The sequence below is a fragment of the Bos indicus x Bos taurus genome, chromosome 2 (assembly GCF_003369695.1).
Source record: "Bos indicus x Bos taurus breed Angus x Brahman F1 hybrid chromosome 2, Bos_hybrid_MaternalHap_v2.0, whole genome shotgun sequence".
Lineage (NCBI taxonomy): Eukaryota > Metazoa > Chordata > Mammalia > Artiodactyla > Bovidae > Bos > Bos indicus x Bos taurus.
Genome location: NC_040077.1, coordinates 125,391,703 through 125,410,158, shown reverse-complemented (window position 1 = coordinate 125,410,158; position 18,456 = coordinate 125,391,703). Strand labels below are relative to the sequence as shown.

General features: G+C 60.1%; 1 protein-coding gene across 5 annotated transcripts in view; it reads right to left on the bottom strand.

The window, feature by feature from the left end:
• AHDC1 (AT-hook DNA binding motif containing 1) overlaps positions 1 to 18,456 on the bottom strand; it is a 64,996-nt gene that overhangs the window by 8,613 nt on the left and 37,927 nt on the right. For 2 of the 5 annotated variants that reach the window (XM_027519162.1, XM_027519155.1), the window contains exons 3-6: positions 12,638 to 12,815; positions 7,268 to 7,379; positions 7,099 to 7,136; positions 1,788 to 6,698 (exon numbers count right to left, since the gene is read on the bottom strand). In XM_027519162.1, coding sequence (XP_027374963.1) covers positions 1,831 to 6,624 — 4,794 coding nt within the window. In that variant the 5' untranslated portion in view covers positions 6,625 to 6,698; positions 7,099 to 7,136; positions 7,268 to 7,379; positions 12,638 to 12,815 and the 3' untranslated portion in view covers positions 1,788 to 1,830. Of the gene's footprint in view, positions 1 to 1,787; positions 6,702 to 7,098; positions 7,137 to 7,267; positions 7,499 to 12,637; positions 12,816 to 18,456 lie in introns of all 5 variants that reach the window. The other 3 variants (XM_027519180.1, XM_027519169.1, XM_027519189.1) reach the window with 3 other exon arrangements.

The following is an 18,456-nucleotide window of genomic DNA, read 5'->3' as shown; positions in this document are numbered from 1 at the left end:
GGGGAGCGGGCCAGAATGTGGGGCTGGATGGTGTCCCAGTTCCTCCTGCGTTCAGGCCTCGCTGGGTGGTTCCATTATGTATCTCACTGAGCCATGACCTGCCCAAACACCCAGCCCCCACATTGGTTTATTTTCCCACCCAGAGCCCGCGAGGAAAGGTTTTCAGATTATTTCACATTTTCTGGATTATCCACGAGACATCTTCCCTCCAGTGAGAAGGATCAAGAGTTTGACATTTTAAACCCTAAGCAGCTTCTCCCTGGCCTGCTTCAGATCTGTGGCTCTGCTGCTTGCAATGAGGTGCATGGGGAATGGAAGGCCGTTTTAATCTTGGTTTGGCTTTATTACGAGGAAAAATATGCTGCCCCCAAGAAAGTCTGGTCCTTTCTCTATGCCATGCAGAGTTTCAAGAACCCAAGAGAACACCAAAGTCAATTTCCTTGAACAGATGGGGAAACAGAGGTTGGGGGGCATGGGGAGGAGGAGGGGCAAAAGCTTGGTCAAGGGCACATAGCAAGTCGGCCAATTGAGGAATGGTCTTTCCCCAGGCCTCCTGACTCCCACGTGCTGCCCTTTGCCATCTCCATGCACCAAGGGAGCTGAGGTCAGGCGGAGAGGGGGTAATAAGTTTCCACTGACATGACTTCAGGACCCTGAGTCACCTTGGCCTCGAATGGCCTTCCGCGAGCAGGGATGGGGCTTTCCAGAAGCCCTGTCATTCCTTCTCCAGGAAAAGACATTCCCAGGAGGCTGCAGCAGTCACAGAGGTGTGGGGTGGGGTGAGAGGCTCAGACAGACCCCCAGCCCACTCCATCACTATGCATACACCATGTCCAGGTCAATGAAGGGCCACTAATGGCTACATTTCTGGAGCAGGCTGTTCATCAAGAAAATGATTCCTTCAACTCTGTCCCCTTAGACCATTTTGGGGGCATTTTCCCCCCTCTTTTATTTTCCTTTTCTTGAACACAAAATCTTAAAGAATACTGAAGGAGGTGACAGCACCTGATAAAACAATATCAAAATACCTAATAATACTTAACTGAATTCTTAAGGAATGAATTTGGTTTCAGGAAAGGGCCTGGGATTTTTTAGGTAGGCGACATCCTACGTGGGGACAGACCCACTGGCTGGAGGTTCCCAGACAGTGAAATCCCAATACCCCTGTGGAATAATAGCCTTTGGGGTACCCTGTGAGGCCAGAAAAGGACATCCTAGCCACACCCTCAGCCTGGCTTTTGTCAGACTGCATCTTGAATTAAATGAAGTTCCCAGGGAGACAAGGAAGCTGGCAGGATCAGTATCCTGGATGGGCCTTTGTGGGTAATTATCCAACCTGCTTCTTCCTTCATCTGTCTCATGCAGAGTGATGCAAACACCCTCCCTTACAAGAGGTCAAGTGATGAGTGTGTGCTGGGACTCAGGTGGTCCCTGCTCAGGACCGAGCATGGCTAAGGGGAACAGACACCTGATGAACCAAACCAGATGGCCCCACCCAGTCTACAGTCCTCCAGCCATTTAAAAAATGGGTCCCCGGAATGTCTAAGCCCCGTACTGGGTTCCCCACCCAAGCACTCACCTCCTCCCCAAGACTGTTGCCAACAGCTAACGCCAGACTCCCTGAATCCCAACTCCCTGTTCGGTTGTTGGGTCCCCAGTCTTGCCCTCAAGTCCTTCTGGCTCGCGGCCATCCTTCTGCCCCCTGCCCAAGCTCTAATGTCTTCACGCCTCCCCAGTCCCAGCCCCCAGGCTTCTTCTGCCCACTGCACCCACATCCTCAGACTCACCCAGGAACAAAACCTCGAGGTCCAGTCGGCACTTCAGTTGGCACTACAGGGAGGTGACGGTGAATGTGTCCTCAGGGTGAGGTTCCGCCATAGGCCCCAGGAAGCCGCTCTTGGGGCCCCCACCCAGGCCGGGATGCGCCTGCGGCATAAAGCCTGGATACCTGTAGGCAGTATCCTGCAGGGGCAGCAGCGAGTCCCTCGGCACAGGGGACAGGGTCAAGTCACTAAGAAGTGGGCAGCCATAGCCAGCAGCGGCTGCAGCGGGGCCACGGGGTGGGCCGGGCGGCCGGGCCATCTCCAGCGGCTCCTTGTCGGCCTTGGGTGTGGCCGGTGGGCTAGCCAGGTGTGGGGCACTGAGGCACGCGGCCTCCGTCCTGCCCAGGAAGTCAGCCAGCAGCCCCGAACCCACCTTGCCTTCGTAGGGTGGGCTGCGGGCAGCTGAGCCTGGTGGGTACCAATACGCAGTACCCTTGCAGCTGGGGGAGTCGTAGTGAGGCTGGCCCAGTGGCAGGTCCCGGCAGCTCAGGTGGGCCTGAGCTGCAGCCGCATGGCCCAGGCTGGCCCCCTGGAGCCCATGCTTGAGGGGCTCACAGGCAGCCAGCTTTGTGGGTGGCGGCCGCAGCTCTTCCTTGAAGCCCAGGGTGGGTGAGCAGGTAGGCGAGTACGCCTTCTGCAGGCCTGCGTCAAACACCGTGGGCGGGTGGGCCAGCGGTGGGAAATGCTTGCCATCCAGCTCAGGGGCCCCCAGGCTAGGCGAGTCGCAGTGGAAGCCTTGGCCGAAGGTGCCGTCGGATGGCGTGGATGGGTTCATGGAGTAGGGTCCCATGAAGTCACAGGGGTCTCGCTCACCCACGCTGAAGGCCCTCGATTGGGAGGGCAGCGGGGACATGCTGCTGTCCCCGCTGTAGTAGTCCAGGCCAAGGTCTGGGCTGTCCTGGAACAGGGGGTTGACGGGCTGCGGCTTGGGGATGAACTTGGCTTTGGCCGCCGCCCCGCCCCGCTCCTTCTTGGCCGAGCAGGCTCCACCGCCCCGGCCACCCCGAGGTTGCCGGGGCCCGGTGCTCCGTTTGGACGGGTAGCCCGAGGCAGCGCCCGAGGCGGACGACGGGAAGCCCAGATGCGAGGCCTCGAACAGGTCCACTTTCTTCCGCCGTCCACGGCCCGGCTTGGAGCTGCTCTGGAAGAGGACGCTCTGGTTCCAGTTGTAACCGGGGGCGGACGAGGCCTCGTTCCAGTCCATCATCAGTTTCTCCAGGCTGGACAGGCTCGACTGGCCCTCGCTGCTCGAGGCCTCGCTGTTGGCACGCCGGAAACCGCCGCCGACCGGCTGATTGAACTGGGTGCTGTCGGAGGAGGATTCGGAGAAGGTCTCGGACACGGCTGTCTGTTGCTTCACCTTCTGCGGGGTGTAGTTGGAGATGTCCAGGATCACGTTGGGCTCGCTGACGTGGCAGTCGAAGCCGGGATTGTAGAGCTGACTGAAGGCCTCCGAGGCCCAGTCCAGGCCTCCATAGCCCTGCCGGAAAGGCCACTGAGAAGCCCCCGCAAACTGCCGACAGTTCTCAGGCGAGGGCTGGAAGGACGAGGACGACGAGGAGGCGGCGGAGGTGGCAGAGGCCGTGGTGCCCTTGGGCACCATGTAGCCACCGGGCGAGACTGTGCTGGCCCGGCTGTCACAGCGCAGAGGTGTGGGGGCTGAACCAGAGAAGGGGGCCCCCTCGGAGCTGTTGAAGAAGGAGGCCTTGCTTGGTGGCAGGCATGGGCCACCGGTGGGCGGTGGGGCGTAGCCGGCACTGTGGGCGCTGCTGGGTGAGGCAGGTAGGCTGTTGCCGCTGCCATAGGCAAAGCTGCAGTCTTTGCTGTTAGCACAGTCCTGGCCCGTGAAGGGCTTAGCCGGGGCAAATACGCTTTGTCCGGCCCCATAGCCACCGTACTGTGGAGGGTAGGTGTTGGTGGGCGGGTGGGTGGTAGGTGAGCGGGCCACAGCGGAAGGTGGGGGCGCCAGCTTGGGGAAGGTCTCTGCAGCCCGGCATTCTGAAGTAGCCGGGGTGAGCCCATAGCTCGCTGCCCGGCTGGGTGGGAAAGTCTGGCGAGCGGGCAGCACCGGCTGGAAGGAGGGCTCAGCCCCAGCCCCACTGCTGCCCACGGCCACTGGGCTGGCCTTGGCTCCCCGGCTGGGGAAGGTGGCCAGGCCCCGCTGGGCAGGCAGGGCGCTGGTGGGGGGCCCTGCGTAGGTGCCTGATGCCTTCCGGGACTCGGGCCGAGAGGCCGAGAGGGCAAAGTCCAAGAGGTCGGAGGAGTCGTCGGAATCAAGCAGGGAGCGGAAATAGCCGGTGAAGAGGTTTTGGCGCTCCTGGCTGAGCTCGGCCTGGCCCGCGGGCGCAGCCGCGCTGTAGTAGCTGCCACGGCCTGAAGCCCCGCTCTCTAGCCCAGTGGAGGCAAAGGCCCGGGCCTCGGTCCCCTGGAACCCACAGTTTCGGCCAGCCTGCCCGCCTGGGTGCCCGTGGTGAGGGGCCCAGCCGCCACCCTTGTCCCCGACCCACTCAGTGCCCGCCTCCCCAAAGCCAGGGCCGCTGGGCACCTGCTCCGGGAACAGAGTCCCATTCTTCCGGGACCGTCTCTTGCGTTTGGGCTTCCCAGTCACAGCGTCCACCTCCCCCCGGCCTCGCTTGCGCGGATGCCCCAGCTCAGTGAGGCCGGGGCCCCCGACCCCCGCGGCTGCCACAGCCACCACCTTCTTCTTCTTGCCGATGCCCTCAAAGAAGTCACTGAAGGAGCACCGAGCGGCCTTGGCTGCATGGCCCCCTCCCCGGCCACCGAAGCCGCCCGCTTTGCCACCTCGCCGGCGAAAGCCCTGCACGCGATGCAGGAAGTGGGAGATGCTCTGGGTGTCAGGCGCCTGGTGCACGGACTCAGGTTCACTGGGCGTCCAGCAGCGGGGTGGGGAGCATCGCCCAGCGCACTGGCTCTGGCGGTTCAGGAAGGCGAGCTTGGCGAGGACGTCTGAGTACTCGGCCTTGCTGTCGTTGGCGTCCGCCGCGTAGGACGGCTGGGGGGACGCCAGCTTCTGCTTCCGCCGCCGGCGCTTCTTCACCTCTGGCATGGCCATGCTGGCTGTTGCCACGGTGGCCGCCTCGGCCGCCACCACCACCGGCTCCTTGGGCTTGCCGGGGCCCAGCAGCAGGTTCTTGGGAGGGCGGCCGCGCTTCCGCTTGAGAATGATGGGCATCTCGCCTGGTGGGAAGACCACCACCACGTTGCGGCCGTTGTTCTTCATCTTCAGCAGCGGGGTGGGCTCTGCGGACACGCGCAGGCCCAGCTCCTTGCCCTCCACGCTCAGGCTGCTGCTCAGAGACGACACCTTGTATGTGGTCTTGTTCCGCCGTCCCAGGGACACGGGGATCTTGGCCATCTTCACCACCATGCGCCGGATACCCCGGCACTTGCCTTTGCGGGGAGGGACCACCGGGGTCTGGGAGGCTTCGGGCTCCAGCTCCGGGACGGGGACTGGCCCGGGCAGGGCAGGAGGTGGCGGCGGCGGCGGTGGGGGTGGCTCCACCAGGGCAGCAGCCAGCCCGGTGGGCATAGGCAGGGGCAGCAGGCGGCCCTCGGGGCCAGCGTCTGCCTTGCGTCCCCGTCCGGCTTTCCGTCGGCGACACAGGATCTTTGGCCTATCAGTGCGCCGCAAGGCGTATTTGGGGTGACCCTCAGGCCCCGGAGGGCCATGGGGTGAGCATAAGTCCAGGCGCAAGGGCTCAGCCAGTGGGCAGGGTCCCAGGGGCTGCTGGGGCTCCAGGCGGCGGCCGGGGACGTCAAGCAACTTGGGCAGGGGGTCAAGTGCCTGGGGGTCAAGCAGCTGCGACTCCAGGGAGTCGGGCAGGGTGTCCAGAGCCTGTAGCGCCAGGCTTGGCAACCCCAGAGGATCAGCCAGGGGCTGCAGGGGCGGCAGCTCCAAAGCTTCCCCGAGCGGCTCTAGAGCCTGCGGGTCCAAGAAGCGGGGTTGGGGGTCCAAGAGCTGAGGCTCGGGCTCAGGCGACGGTGGCTCGAGGGCCTGGGCCTCCAGCAGCTGGGCCTCAGGGCAAGTGAGGGAGGCCAGCTCACTAAGGATGTCGGCGTCAGCGAGTTCTGAGTAATCGGGCCCGTCGGGTTCAGGCTCCGGTGGCAGACCGGTGGCCGCGGCCGTGGCTCCAGGACTGTGGCCTTGGCCGGGCTGGGGGCTGTCCTGAGGCTCAGGCTCAGGCTCGTACAGAGGGTGGCTGGGCCTCTCGGACTTGGCGTGGGGGGTGGCCCGCTCCTCCGGGCTGCGGATGCTGTTGGCCAGGCTGGGCGAGGAGAAGAAGCTGTACTGCAGGTCCCCAGGGGGTGGGGCGGGGGGGCGGCTGAGCCGGAGACCACCACAGTCCAGGTGCACGCCGCTGTGCTGCAGGTCCTGGGAGAGCCGGGTCAGGTCCTTCATGATGTCGATCAGCTGGACCACTGGACGCAGGGTCGCCCTCCCGTTGTCCCAGTGCCTTCGGGAGCTGCTGCTGTTGTCTCCCGCGGGTGTGGGGCAGCGGGCCTGGGAGACAGGACGGGCCGCCCTCGGGGGCAGCGGGTCGTCCCCCTTGGCAAGGACTGGTGGGCGCCGGGTGCTGGGGTCCCGGCGTGGGGGTGGGCGCGGGTTCTCGGAGAAGGTGTGGGCGAAGGCCTTGTCGGGTGGGCTGGCAGGGGGCCGGGCGGGAAGCAAGGGCCGGGGGGTGGGGGGGCCGCCGGGGTAGTACTTGGGCTCCCGGAGGTAGTCAGGAGAGCTGCACACGGCACTGGAAGTCACCACCAGGCCCTGGGGCTTCACACGCATCCTGACCTTGTCCTCCGAGGGCCGCCGGGCGGGGCCGGGACTGACATGAGGGTGCGAGAAGCCGGGACCAGGACCTGCTGGGCGGAACAGGCAGCAGGTCCCTCCTTGAACACCCAAGCCCCCATCAGTTTCCCATATCCCCTGTGGCCCCCTGCACCCCTCTCCTGAGACCCCTCCCAAAGCCCAATACCTCTGGTGGCCTTTAGCATTTCCTAAGCCACCAGGAGCACCGTGAACCCCCATGGGCCCCAGTTCCACTTCCTAATAGTGCACCCACTTTTGTCTAGACCCAGGCTAAGGACTGGGGGAGAATAATTCACCTGCTTTTGAGAGGGACGCTCATGAATGGGGTGGAGCAACCACTCCAGATCAATTTAAGGAGGGGGCCAGGCCCGTCTGAGGGCCTGGAGGTCCTGTCAAGGACACGGCCTCTTCCTTCTTGCCCCACCCCTGAGGCGAACCCTGGTCACTCACCCTCGGCTCTGCCGCCTGGGCTGTCACACTGGAGATGTCTGTGGGTAACAAGACAGACAAGAAGCCATCTCAGTGGTCTGGGAGTCATAGCCCAACCGCTGCCCACCTGCCCACAGGGCCCCGTCTCCACCCCCACCCCAAGCCCAGCTCCCCAGGAACTCTGGCTGACCTGGAAGAGAGAGGGCCCCCGTGCCTGGGGGCTCTGCCAGTCGCTGGCTGTCAGCTGGGGGTGTTGTGAAGCAACTTTGGCCCGAGCCCAGGCCTCGGGGCGTGGACAGCGCCTGGAAAGGACCATCGCAGCTCAGGTTTAGTGAGCACCTACTGGGCGCCAGGCACTGGGCTGGAAGCTGTCCAGGCATCGTTTCATTTAATTCTTCATATCAATCCTGTGAGGTAGGGGCTATTAATAACCCCATTTTGCAGATGAGGAAACGGAGGCTCAGAGACGAAGTAACATATTCATTCATTCATATACTCAGTATTTGTGAAGTGTCTACTGTGCACAAACACTGGGTAGACAAACACTGATGAGACAATCATAAGTGACGTAATTAGTGGAATAACAGCAGCAGAGAAAAACTGAAGAGCGCCTGAGGTCCGAGGTCCAACAGTCATACCAAGAGTCAACAGCAATAAAAGTTCATGCCCTGGGTGCATTACACGGATCATCTTATCTAACCCCCCTGCAAAGCTGAAATCAATACGATCATCACCCCCACTTTTACAGTCAAGGAAGCCATCCATTGGAAGGTGGTAAGCACCATGAAGGCAAGGATTTCCGCCCTGCTGTCAAGTATATCCCCCACCACGGCCCATAAATGTGCTTCAGAAAATATCTACTGAACAAATAAATGAATGAGACACACAAAACAATCAGCCTTTCTCCACGAGGCTCTCTCTCATTCTTCTCCAGACCCCAAAGTGGGACCCAGGTAGGATGTGGAAGGAGGGAGGGAGATTAAGAATGTGAAAAGGGACATTCTCTGCTCCCCTGCCACCTCTGGCCTCAGCTTGGCCCTGCCACGTACTTTCAGAGCCCCCCTTTATTTCACCTTCACAGTAGTTATCAGGACTGCAGTCAATTACTTGTGTGACTGGCTGTTCAGTGTGTCTTCTCCCGGAGTGTGGGCTCTCAGGGGCAAGGACCAAGTCTGTCTTGTCTACCGTTGTATCCCCTGGCCCCAGGGCCTGGGCTATGGATGCTACGTAAACATTTACTGAGCAACTCCCTGAGCTGGTCAGGCTGAGTTGGGATTTAGATCCAGGCAGGTCTGACTCCCAAAGGAGCCAGGGGACTCAGGGCCCTGGTTGATCCCCAGGAGCTGGTTTGGGGGAGCAGGAAGCTGAATGAGCCCTGATCACTGGGAGGATCACTTCGTACTCCACAGGAAGACAGCAGAGCTGACCTGGGGACAGGGAGGTATGGGCAGGGCCACTTGTCCACTCCCCTCTGGTGGGCAGCAACATGCCACCTACAAAGCACCTCCACCTATATGACCCACTGCATCTTCAGTGAACCGGGAGACGTGGATTATTACCTCCATGTTACAGAGGAAGCAGGTTCAGAGCAGTTGTATAACTTGCCTGAAGTCACATAGCTGCTAAGTGGCAAGATTTCTAATTCTGCCAAGTCCAAAGCCTCCTTCCACTCCTAGCTCTTGCAATGCTCCTCTGGACACTCCTGAAAGTGCTTCTTCTAGAGCTGTGGTCTAAATTAAGGCTGGGAGGAACCTTAAAATCACCTAACCCTTGGGCTTCTAAACCCTGGGCCTGGGGAGCTGTGCAACCTTCCAGATATGCAGACCCTAGTCCAGGGAGTCTGACTCATAAATCTGAAGGGACATCTGGGAATCTGGTGGTTTTTTTTTTTTTTGGAGGCACTGTGCAGCCTGTGGGATCTTGGCTCCCCAACTAGGGATCGAACCTGTGCCCTGTGTGGTGGAAGCACGGAGTCTTAACCACTGGACCACCCTAGAGAAGGGGAAGGCTACCCACTCCAGTATTCTGGCCTGGAGAACTCCATGGACTACATCCATAGGGCTGCAAAGAGAGACACAACTGAGCAACTTTCACTTCACTTCACTTTACTAGGGAAGGCCCTGGGAATCTGCATTTTTAATCAGCTTCCCCCCAGTGGGTACACTGTTCCAGTGTCACCTCGTGCCCCTCCCATTTTTCAGACAAGGAAACTAAGACCGGAAGAGGGAAACAGACTGTGCCCAAGACCACAAGATAGCATGGGGAGGGGTGGCCCCCAGTGTGTTGTTCATCCAAGCAGAACACCCCCGTGTCTCTTCAGGTCCCAGGCCGCAGCTGCTCCTCACCGTCCCATTTACTAGATCGCTTCGGGTTCTGTTCTCTCTCATGCCCGCCTGCAGACTGTGGTCGGGCCCCTTCTAGGCCAGGCCCTCTCTGCTTGAAGAATCTCACAGCCGCTCTTGCGGGAAGAACTGTGAGTAAGACACTCACGAAGGAGGGAAGGGGCTCAGACTCTGGAATCTCCAGGTCCTATTTCCTGTTGCACGGCTGACCCGTGGATCCGCTGCCCTCTTCGAGATGCCTACCACAAGCCACCGCCCCTCTCTCGCTAAGGGTGGGGCTCACCAACCCTCCCTACTCTGGAGACCTCCCACTGGGGGCCTGAGGGTGTGACCTTGGCAGAAGAGACAAACCGCCTCTCCAGCGGCTGCTTCTGTTCCACCCACCCGTGAAGACCTCTGGGCGCGTCGTCCTGCCAGACCTCCTGACTGTCCGCGGCCTCCAGGATCTGAGGGAAGCAACTGGCTCCCCTCCCCACCACACCCAGGCAGACGTTTTCTTGGACCCCCTCCCAAGGGTACCACCTATCCCCACGTCTGTGAACAAAGTGGCAAAGGGTCCTCTGTCCGTCGTCTGTCTGCTTCTGGGTCAGTGTGTCTTGAGCCTGCCTGTGGGGACACCCGCCGGCTGGGAGGGGGGCTGGGGGCCCCAACCTGCTGCACACAGTGCCGGGAAGGGCCAGCCCACATCCTTGAGTCCCCAGCCCCACCCTCCCCCGCTGCGGCTCTGACCACCCCACCCCTTCCCCAGCCAGCCTCCCCCTCCCCCACCCGCAGCCTCCCCAGGGGAGCCAGGCTGCCAGCCCCAGCTCTCACTTCCGGCCTCATGACCCTCTCTCCAGCCTCCTCCCCACCCCCACCCCCCACCCCACACACACCATTTCCCTCCCAGCCCGGACTGAAGGCCCAGAGATGTCCTCAAATGGAAAACTCGGCCTCAAAGGGGGCTATCACTGCTGCGCTGAAACCTTCCCTCAATCACCTCCCTTGGGAGGGACCTTTATTTCCCAGGATCTGCACCCCCTCAGGAACTATGCATCACCCTCCCCTCTCAATTTCCTTCTCTTCAGCCCCCTCCCACCCACCCCTGAAGATCTCCTTCCAACCTGACTCTGGACCAGAATTGTTACCAAAAAAATAACGATGATGAAAATAATAACGGGCAGCTGTCACTTATTTGGCATGTAAATGGAGGCTCAGAGAGGTTAAGAAAAGCCCTTAAGGACAAACAGCCATGACAGGGAAGAGTGTCTGCACTTGGGTTTGCTGAGCTCCTCTGAACCAAACTTCTCCACTGTCCACAGAGAGTCAGCCCCCTCCCCTGCGGCTTCCTTGAACTGTCCTGGTCCCAACAACCAGGTCTAATTTTTGACTTCTAAATCTACCCCCTCCTCTCAGTTTCTTCACCCCTCCCACCTAGGTCATTCAATGCACTACCCTCCCTCGCCACTAGGTGTCCCCTTAGAGCCACTGATGCCCCCAAGGGGAGCAAGCCCCGCCCCGCCCCCTGGAATCATCAGGGCCAACCCCCCCAATAGCACAGCACACCCCACCCCACCCTACCCCCAGCCACACAGAGCTCCTTTGTGCAGCCCTTGTCCACCCCCTTCCTGCCCGGAGCAGGGCACCTGGCAAGCAGGTCTACCCTAGACCCGCCCCCTGCCAGCCCCCTGCCCTGGGTGCCAGGTGTGTGGGCACCACCCCCAGCTCTGGCTGAACCCGAGGGTCACCCTGCCGGGCGGCCCTCCCTTCCTCTCTCCGAGGTCACCCAGGGACTGTGCTTCCCGCCTGCTCCGCCCCCATCCCCTCCTGCCCTTGGCCCTTCCAGACTCCTGTCCTTGTCTTTCCTTCTGTCTCCCGGAGGACACCCCTCCTCCAGCCCCACCAGGCCCTCCCCACAGCCTCACCACCGCCCACCTCCTTCCCCTGAGAGCTCCTTGTTCCGCCCCCCCACCCCTCCCCACCCAGGTCTGAAAAACTCCTCCTCCTGGAAAGTTGCTGCTGGAAAGGAAGTGACTTCAGCAGTTTGGCCACAAGACTGGGCACTGCTGAGCCCAGCTCAGCTGAAGCCTTGCCCAGCCCACCTCCAAAGCACAAATGGAGCCACGTGCACACACATCCCCCAGTGTGTGCAGCCACTGAACACAAGCTTCCCTGGTGACACACAGAAGAACTTCTGTGTACATGATCCACCCCACCCAGTGTGTACTCGTGTATCACCCGGGTGTATTCAGAATCTTGTCTGCACACCTCTCCAGTGTACACTAGCACCCTGCCCAGGAATGCCACCCAGCATGGCACACACAACACTCTAGCCTCCCCACACCTGCACAGGACACACCCTGAGTCCTACACACTCACTCCCATGTACCATGTATGCAGCCAGTGAATGTCTCCCAGCCCAGTCCACCTAGACTTTTATGTACAGCACCCTGCACACCTCAGGACAGAGTCCTACACACGCCTGCTTGCACACAAGCTGGAGTACTTGCACACTAGATGCCCTGTACATTTACAACTGGGTACACCCAGCTCTGACATCCCCACCCTGACAATCCCGGGAGACTCCACCCCCCCAGACCTCAGGCCCCAGGAATGCTCTTTTGGAAGCTGGGTGGGGTCCCCATGCAGGCTGGGCTCTAGGGAGCTTCCTGGAGCCTGAGGCTTCATGTGTCAGTTCGGGGAGTTGCCTCTGCAGGGCAGGGCCGCTCCACCTGGCCTCTGCTGCTCTCTAGCCTGCCTGGGTGGGCTCATCTGGGCCTAGGCTAGGGAGATGGTTCCTGCCCCCGCCCCTGCCCCATCTCATCCCAGGAGGGCAGCCCAGCGTACCTCAACTCCCCAGGTCCTCTCAGCTTCCACAGACTCTAGGAGACAGGGGTCCTGGGGGGTCAGCATCACACAGCAGGCATTCTGGTTTCTACCTCTGCCCTGGGTTCTGATCACTGGGACAACCCCTTTCACTGCCCAGTTCTCTCAGGTCATCCAGGTGCAGGTCCCCCGACTAGGAGGCAGGACTTGGGGGAACTGGCTGTATATCCATGGACCTTGCCTTTCTGGATAACGGGGAGTCTGAGTAAGTGTAGTTACAGTATTTTGATACTAAAGGGCCTCTTTTGGCCTAAGCTGAGAGGGGAGGGATCCCTGATAGGATTGAGAAGAAGTACCCCTGATCCCCACTTCCTGGGGTGGCCGGCAGACCCAGCTTCTCTGTACACTGTTACCTGAGCAAGCTGTGCAGATAGGCCCAGCTCAGCAGCCAAGGCCTGTCTTCGCCAGTGATTCCAGGGTGGTCTCTTCGGCAGCCTGAGAATCGCCCCAAACCCGGGGCCCTCTGCACGCACTTAGCTGGGCAGGCTCTGGTGTCCAGGCCAATGGGTAGACAGGTAGGCAAGCTCCCATCTGTGAAAACAAAAACAGCACCCCAGACATAAGCATGGATACAGGATGAACCAGACAGAGGGACCAGGAGGCCATCCTAGGTGAGTCTAGACGTACACAGAAAGTGGCTCCAACCTCATTTCACTGGGGACTACGAACTGTGTCTTGAATCCCCAGGCAGTATCTCTGCATGGGCAGATATGTATGCATGAACAAGAACACATACGCTATGGCGAAAAGAACCTGGTCTTGGGTGTCAGAATGGTCCTTGGCTCAACTTTCATCACCTGTGGGATCTCAGGCGAGTCAGTTAACCTCTCTGGCTCTCAGTTTCCTAATGTATAAAATAGGGAGAGTTTATGAACGGGGAGAAGTGCTCTAGGGAAACTATAAATGCTAAGAGCACTTACAATGCAGGTGTGAGAGTTACTGTTCAAAGTGATGGTGACTGCAGATCTTCACAAGGGGTGTATACGCAGCTAGCATTTACCCTTCTCCATCCAAGACTGGTTCTCTCTCTTATTTTCTTTAATAACTAGGGCCCTCCTCACCCCCTCTGCTTCCTGCCCATTTGTCTACCACCCTGAGGTTTGTACTTGAGCCCCGAGGGGTCTGGGAACCAGGCCTCATGGACTGCTTATAGGTTTTGGTTGCCTGGGAATGTGTGTGTGTACATGCGTGTTAAAGAGATCCTGCACGTCTGTGAGCATTCAGCTGTCTGGGCAAACACACCTGTGTGTGGCTTCCTGGGTCTACTTAGCCTTCTGTATGTTTCTCTGTGTATTTTTGTATGTCTATGCAAGTATATGTGTGTTTAAGAGTGCCCATGTATAGGACTGTCTCTGTGTGTGTGAGAGAGCTGCTATTTACTAGAGTTGGTGTCTTCATGTGTGTATCTGGGTCTGTTCAGTTCTCTGTGTGTGTCCAGCTGAGCCTATGTTCGCACACCTATGGGGACACACAGGTATATGTGCCTAATGTGTGACCAGTGTACCCAGCTGTGATTGAGGCATGTGTGCCCGTGTGTACACACTCTGCATCTGGCCGTGTCAGGAGCCGAACTGACTTCTGCCCATCTCTGGATGTGTGTGCATTGGGGTGGGGAGGGGAGTGGACCCTCTACTGTCCTCACAGGTTTCCAGTCTCGAGGCCAGTGACTGGGGGCACTGGTGTCACTGGATCAGTGCCATCTCCCTCCTTCCCTCTGCCTTTCTCTGGGTTTTCAGGCTCATGGTGCGACTGGTCACAGTGTCCCTGTGGGTCTGTTTCACCGCGGGTCAGTGTGTGCTTGACTGTGACCCTGCACGTGCGTCTTGTAAGACCTCATCACTGTGCACCTGTGTATGTCAGTGGGCCCTTGTGCCATGTCATCGTATGTCTGTGTCAGTGCAACATGTGAGTGTGTGCCATGGTGTGCCTGTCAGCACAGTGGTGCTTCAGTGCTCATGTGATACCTTTGTGTAACTTGTCGTGCGTGCGCGCGTGTATGTGAGACTCTGTGATAGTGTGTGTCTGTGTCACTGTGTCTGTATGCCTGCTTCCCTCCTCCCTCCCTATCTCCTGCTCTCTCTCTCTCTCTCTCTCTGTAGGAGCCAGACAACTCCCCAAGCCTGGATTAGGGACAATTTATCCACAGGCAGAGAAGGAGAATTTCAACCTGCCAGAGCCTCCCTCCTCTGATCCATCCCCCCTCCCCCCATGGTTGGGTGGGCACAGAAATGCAGCCCGGCAGCTCCCAAGCCCTCGGGGAGCCCCCACCTCTGCGGTTCCCCAGAGGCCCAGAAGGGTGGAAAAGATGGAAATCTGGGTGGCCCCAGAGCCCTCCAGTGGGGGTGGCTTGGCGGCCCCCCATTCAGGCCCCTGGAGCTCAGCTCATCTTGGCCCTGTTCTCCTACATATGGTGCTGGTGGTTGGGGGGGAGTCTGCATGAGGTCTGCCTGGCCCTGGGGGCTGGGGCGACCTGAGGAGTGAAGCTGCTCCCAGCCCCTCCCCAACCTGATATTCCCCAACTGATAATGGCCAGCTCGCCCGCCCCTTTAGATGGTAATGACTGAGGAACTTGTGACTGTGCCCACACGGGCTGGAAGGCAGGGGACAGGGTGGTGGGGGGAATGCGGCAAGGAGGGGGGGTGGGAGCAGGGGCTGAGCTGGGACTAAGGCTCCCTTCACGGTGCTCCAGGCGCAAGGCAGCATCACATGTTTCCCATTAGCTGCTCTGGCCTCCTTGTTCAGGGGGTGTTGGCTGGGGGAGATTTGTTCTGGTTGCAGACACCAGCCGAGACCACACAAGAGAGAGAGAGGAAAAGACAGAGAGAGAGAGAGAGGGAGAGGAAAAGACACAGGGAGAGAAAGACTCAACAGAGTCGCACAGGGAGAGAGACAGGAGAAGCAGAGACAAGGACACACAAACCCCAAAGCAGAGACAGGACTGGGTGATGCTGGGGGAGGCTTAGAGTGGGGGACAGGGCCGGCAACTGCTAAGGAGACCAGGGTGGAGAGAGGCTGGTCAGGGGCTGAGGAGCGTGTCAGCGAGGAGGCACAGGGTGCTAGTCAGGCCTGGAAGGACTGAGAGGGAGAGGGCGGGGTGGGGGGCGCTGGGGCTGCAAGCCTGATGGAGGGGAGACTCAGGGGGAACCTGATGCAGGGTCAGGGAGGGCAGAGGCGATGGGTGGGCAGGGGGAGTGGCCGCCCTGGAGCAGCCGGGCGGGGGCGGCCAGCGAGCCCTGGAGCCTCCCGCCTCCTGACCCTGGAGCCTGGGAGAGATAACAGGCCCGAATAGTGCTGACTTGCGGTTCAGAAATCCAATATCCTCCGCGGCGCACTAATCGACTACCTGAGCTCCTGGCCCGCGCCAAGCTGCCCCGATTAATCCTGCGGCTCCACAGCCTTAATTAGTTTAACAGTTTCAGGGGCAGGAGAGGCGAGGCACAGGGCCCCCAGACTCGTGGGGACACAAGCCCCTCCATGCCACCCCTGCCTGGTGCCCTGCCTACTAGGTCGCACCTGCCCCAGCCCACATCATCTGAAAAACAGCAAATTCCTTCCTCCCAGGGAACAGTCCCAAGGGCTGGCACCTGGGTCACAAGTTAGGTCTTGGGGAGCCCAGACCCTCCTGCCCTGCACCCCTGCCCCGATCCCAGCTTGTCCCTGTGCCCATGGTCTGCGTCCTGGCTCTGGCCTGCTTTTTGAGGCCCTGCCAACTGACAGCCCCATGCCACTGGGCAACATGTCGTCTCCTTAGAGTCAAGAGACAAGCTCCCAAGTTCCTGAGAGCCCCCCACCAGCACGAGATAGTCACACGTCACTCCCTACACTGGCATGAGATGGGCACATGGTGACATCGCACACACACACCCAACAGTCAGAGAGATAGGCGGATGAGTGGGTGACTACCCTCCTAACAGGAGGGGCTAAGCATAGAACCTGTCACTTCCTCCAAAGCCTGAGATGGGCACACCTGATAACTCCAGACAGTCTGAGACAGAAACACAGTTGTCACCCTCCAGAGGGTGGGACCGACACACAAATAGGACCCCAACAGGGTGCAAAATGCAGAGAACCTCTCTCTCACACACACACACACCTCACTTTCCAGGTGTGACAAAGGTACAGCCCCCTCCCCACAACACATCGAGTATAAGCCGGGGACACAACCTTCCCCGTGAGTCCTCCCCCTCCAGATTGCCGGGTGGGTAAAGGACATGTCACCCCGGGCTGCTCGGGACAGGTGACAGCCCACCGGCCCCTCCCCCATCACTGCCAGCCTGGTGGTGCCGTCCTCTGCCTGCAGAGGCGTCACAGCTCACAGGGCATGAATGTCACCCCAGCACTGCCAGCGCCGGGCACAGCCACACGTTGCCCCAGTGACAAACACCGCTGGCCCCAGGAGGTGGAGGCGCACAGGGCTCTGGGCGTGACCTTGGTCCCTGGACACCAGGAGGGGCGGCGCCATGGCCTTTCTCCTGGGTAGTCCGGGGCCAGGAGGATGAGTACCGGGAAGAAGGCAGGCCGCCTGGGCATGGACAACCTGAAAATGCCACCTTCCCAAGCAGCGCTCCCCCCCATTTCTAATAGAACGTAGTTGCTTTGGGGGGAATAGAATGCAGAGGCCAACGAGGTTGTCCTGGCCCTAAGGCCTGAGGAGCAGGTCCTAACAGGACTTCTCGGAGGCTGTGGAGTCAGGTGGGGTAGGGGTGGCTGTCACCACACGCTCGGGGGCCCAGGATAGACAGGGTGGGATGATCGCTTCAGACACCCACTGCGGCCAGAGGAGCCCCTCTTTCTTACCAAGGCCCCCTCTCCAATTCAGGCCACAGAGCCTGACAAGGAGGCCAAAGTCCAGGGGCATGACTCACCCAGGGAACAGGCCCAGCCTGCTGGCCAGAAAGTGAGGAGGACAGGAGCCAAGAGGCCTGGGTTCAAGTCTGAGCTCCTCCCAGGGCAAGCGGAGTGACCTTGGAGCAGAGGCTCAGTCTCTTTGGCTCTGGGGAGGGGGAAGAGGCAGTAACCCGGGAGGTGCTGAGGAGGAAGGACATGGCGGCTCACACCCTGGCCCACTGCTTGCTTCCTCACCAGGAACCTCTGCTTTCTGGAGCTCAGTTGCCTCAACTGGAGAGCAGAGAGGCTTCCCTGACCAGGGGTCGAACGCACGCCCCCTGCGTTAGAAGTGCAGTCTTAGCCACTGGCTCTCCAGGGAAGTCCCGAAATGGGAGCTTCTTATTGAAGAGGGGAAGATAAGACTAGGAAAGGGCAGGAGGCTTGCCCAAACCACAGGGCAAGTTAGTATCAGCTGAATCCAGCCTCTGCCTCCAGGCTTCCCGCCTGAAGCTGTTTCTGTAGGACTGCTTGGAGGGAGAGAGAGAGTGAGTGAGTGAGTGAGTGTGTGTGTGTGTGTGTGTGTACTGTTGCTTACAGAGCTGCTCTCCTGTCCAATGAAGATCAAGAAAATGGACAGGAGTTTGTCATATAGCTTGACCTTTACCCACGTGGTCCACCTTCAGACTTCAGACCAGAAGGCTAGGGAGGCAGCCTGCACCCCAGCCCCCGTGAGTGGCGCCAGCACCTGGTGCTTGCAAGGACTGGGGGGGGTCTTGGGATGTCAGCATCCGGGGCCCTGTTGTTGTACAGGAGCCCAGAGAGGGACAGGCCTAGACTGAGGTCACACAGCACGACAGCAGCAGTGTCCAGCATCCTGGCCAGGGACAGCCTCAGAGCAGAGTTCTCTAGCCCCTGGGGTGGCTGGAGCTGGGGGGCCCTGAGGGACTGAGCAAAACGTGGCGACAGATGGCCTGCCGAGGCAGCGGCGATCTGGGCGGCTGGCAGGCATGCTCGCTCCCGCGCAGGGAAGCGGCTAATTTTAGCTGAGGCCTCGATGCCAGCTTTGTTCCCCCCACCCACCCGCCGAGGGGGCCCGGCATGCCTTGCGTGCAAACCCGCCTCCCCCAGGCACCCCTACTCCCCCGCCTGGCCCCTTGGTGAGTAGTGCCCAGACCCAGGAGTCCTAGAACTGTCTGCCTGCCCAGGTCTCATCACACCCAGAGGCAAGGGCTAGGCCCTGGAGGCCTGGCACCGCCATCCCAGGGTCTGTTTCCCATGACTCCAAGCTCATTCCAAAGAGGGGGTGTGAGGAGGAGGGCCTGACAGCAAGGGCTGCCAGTCGTGG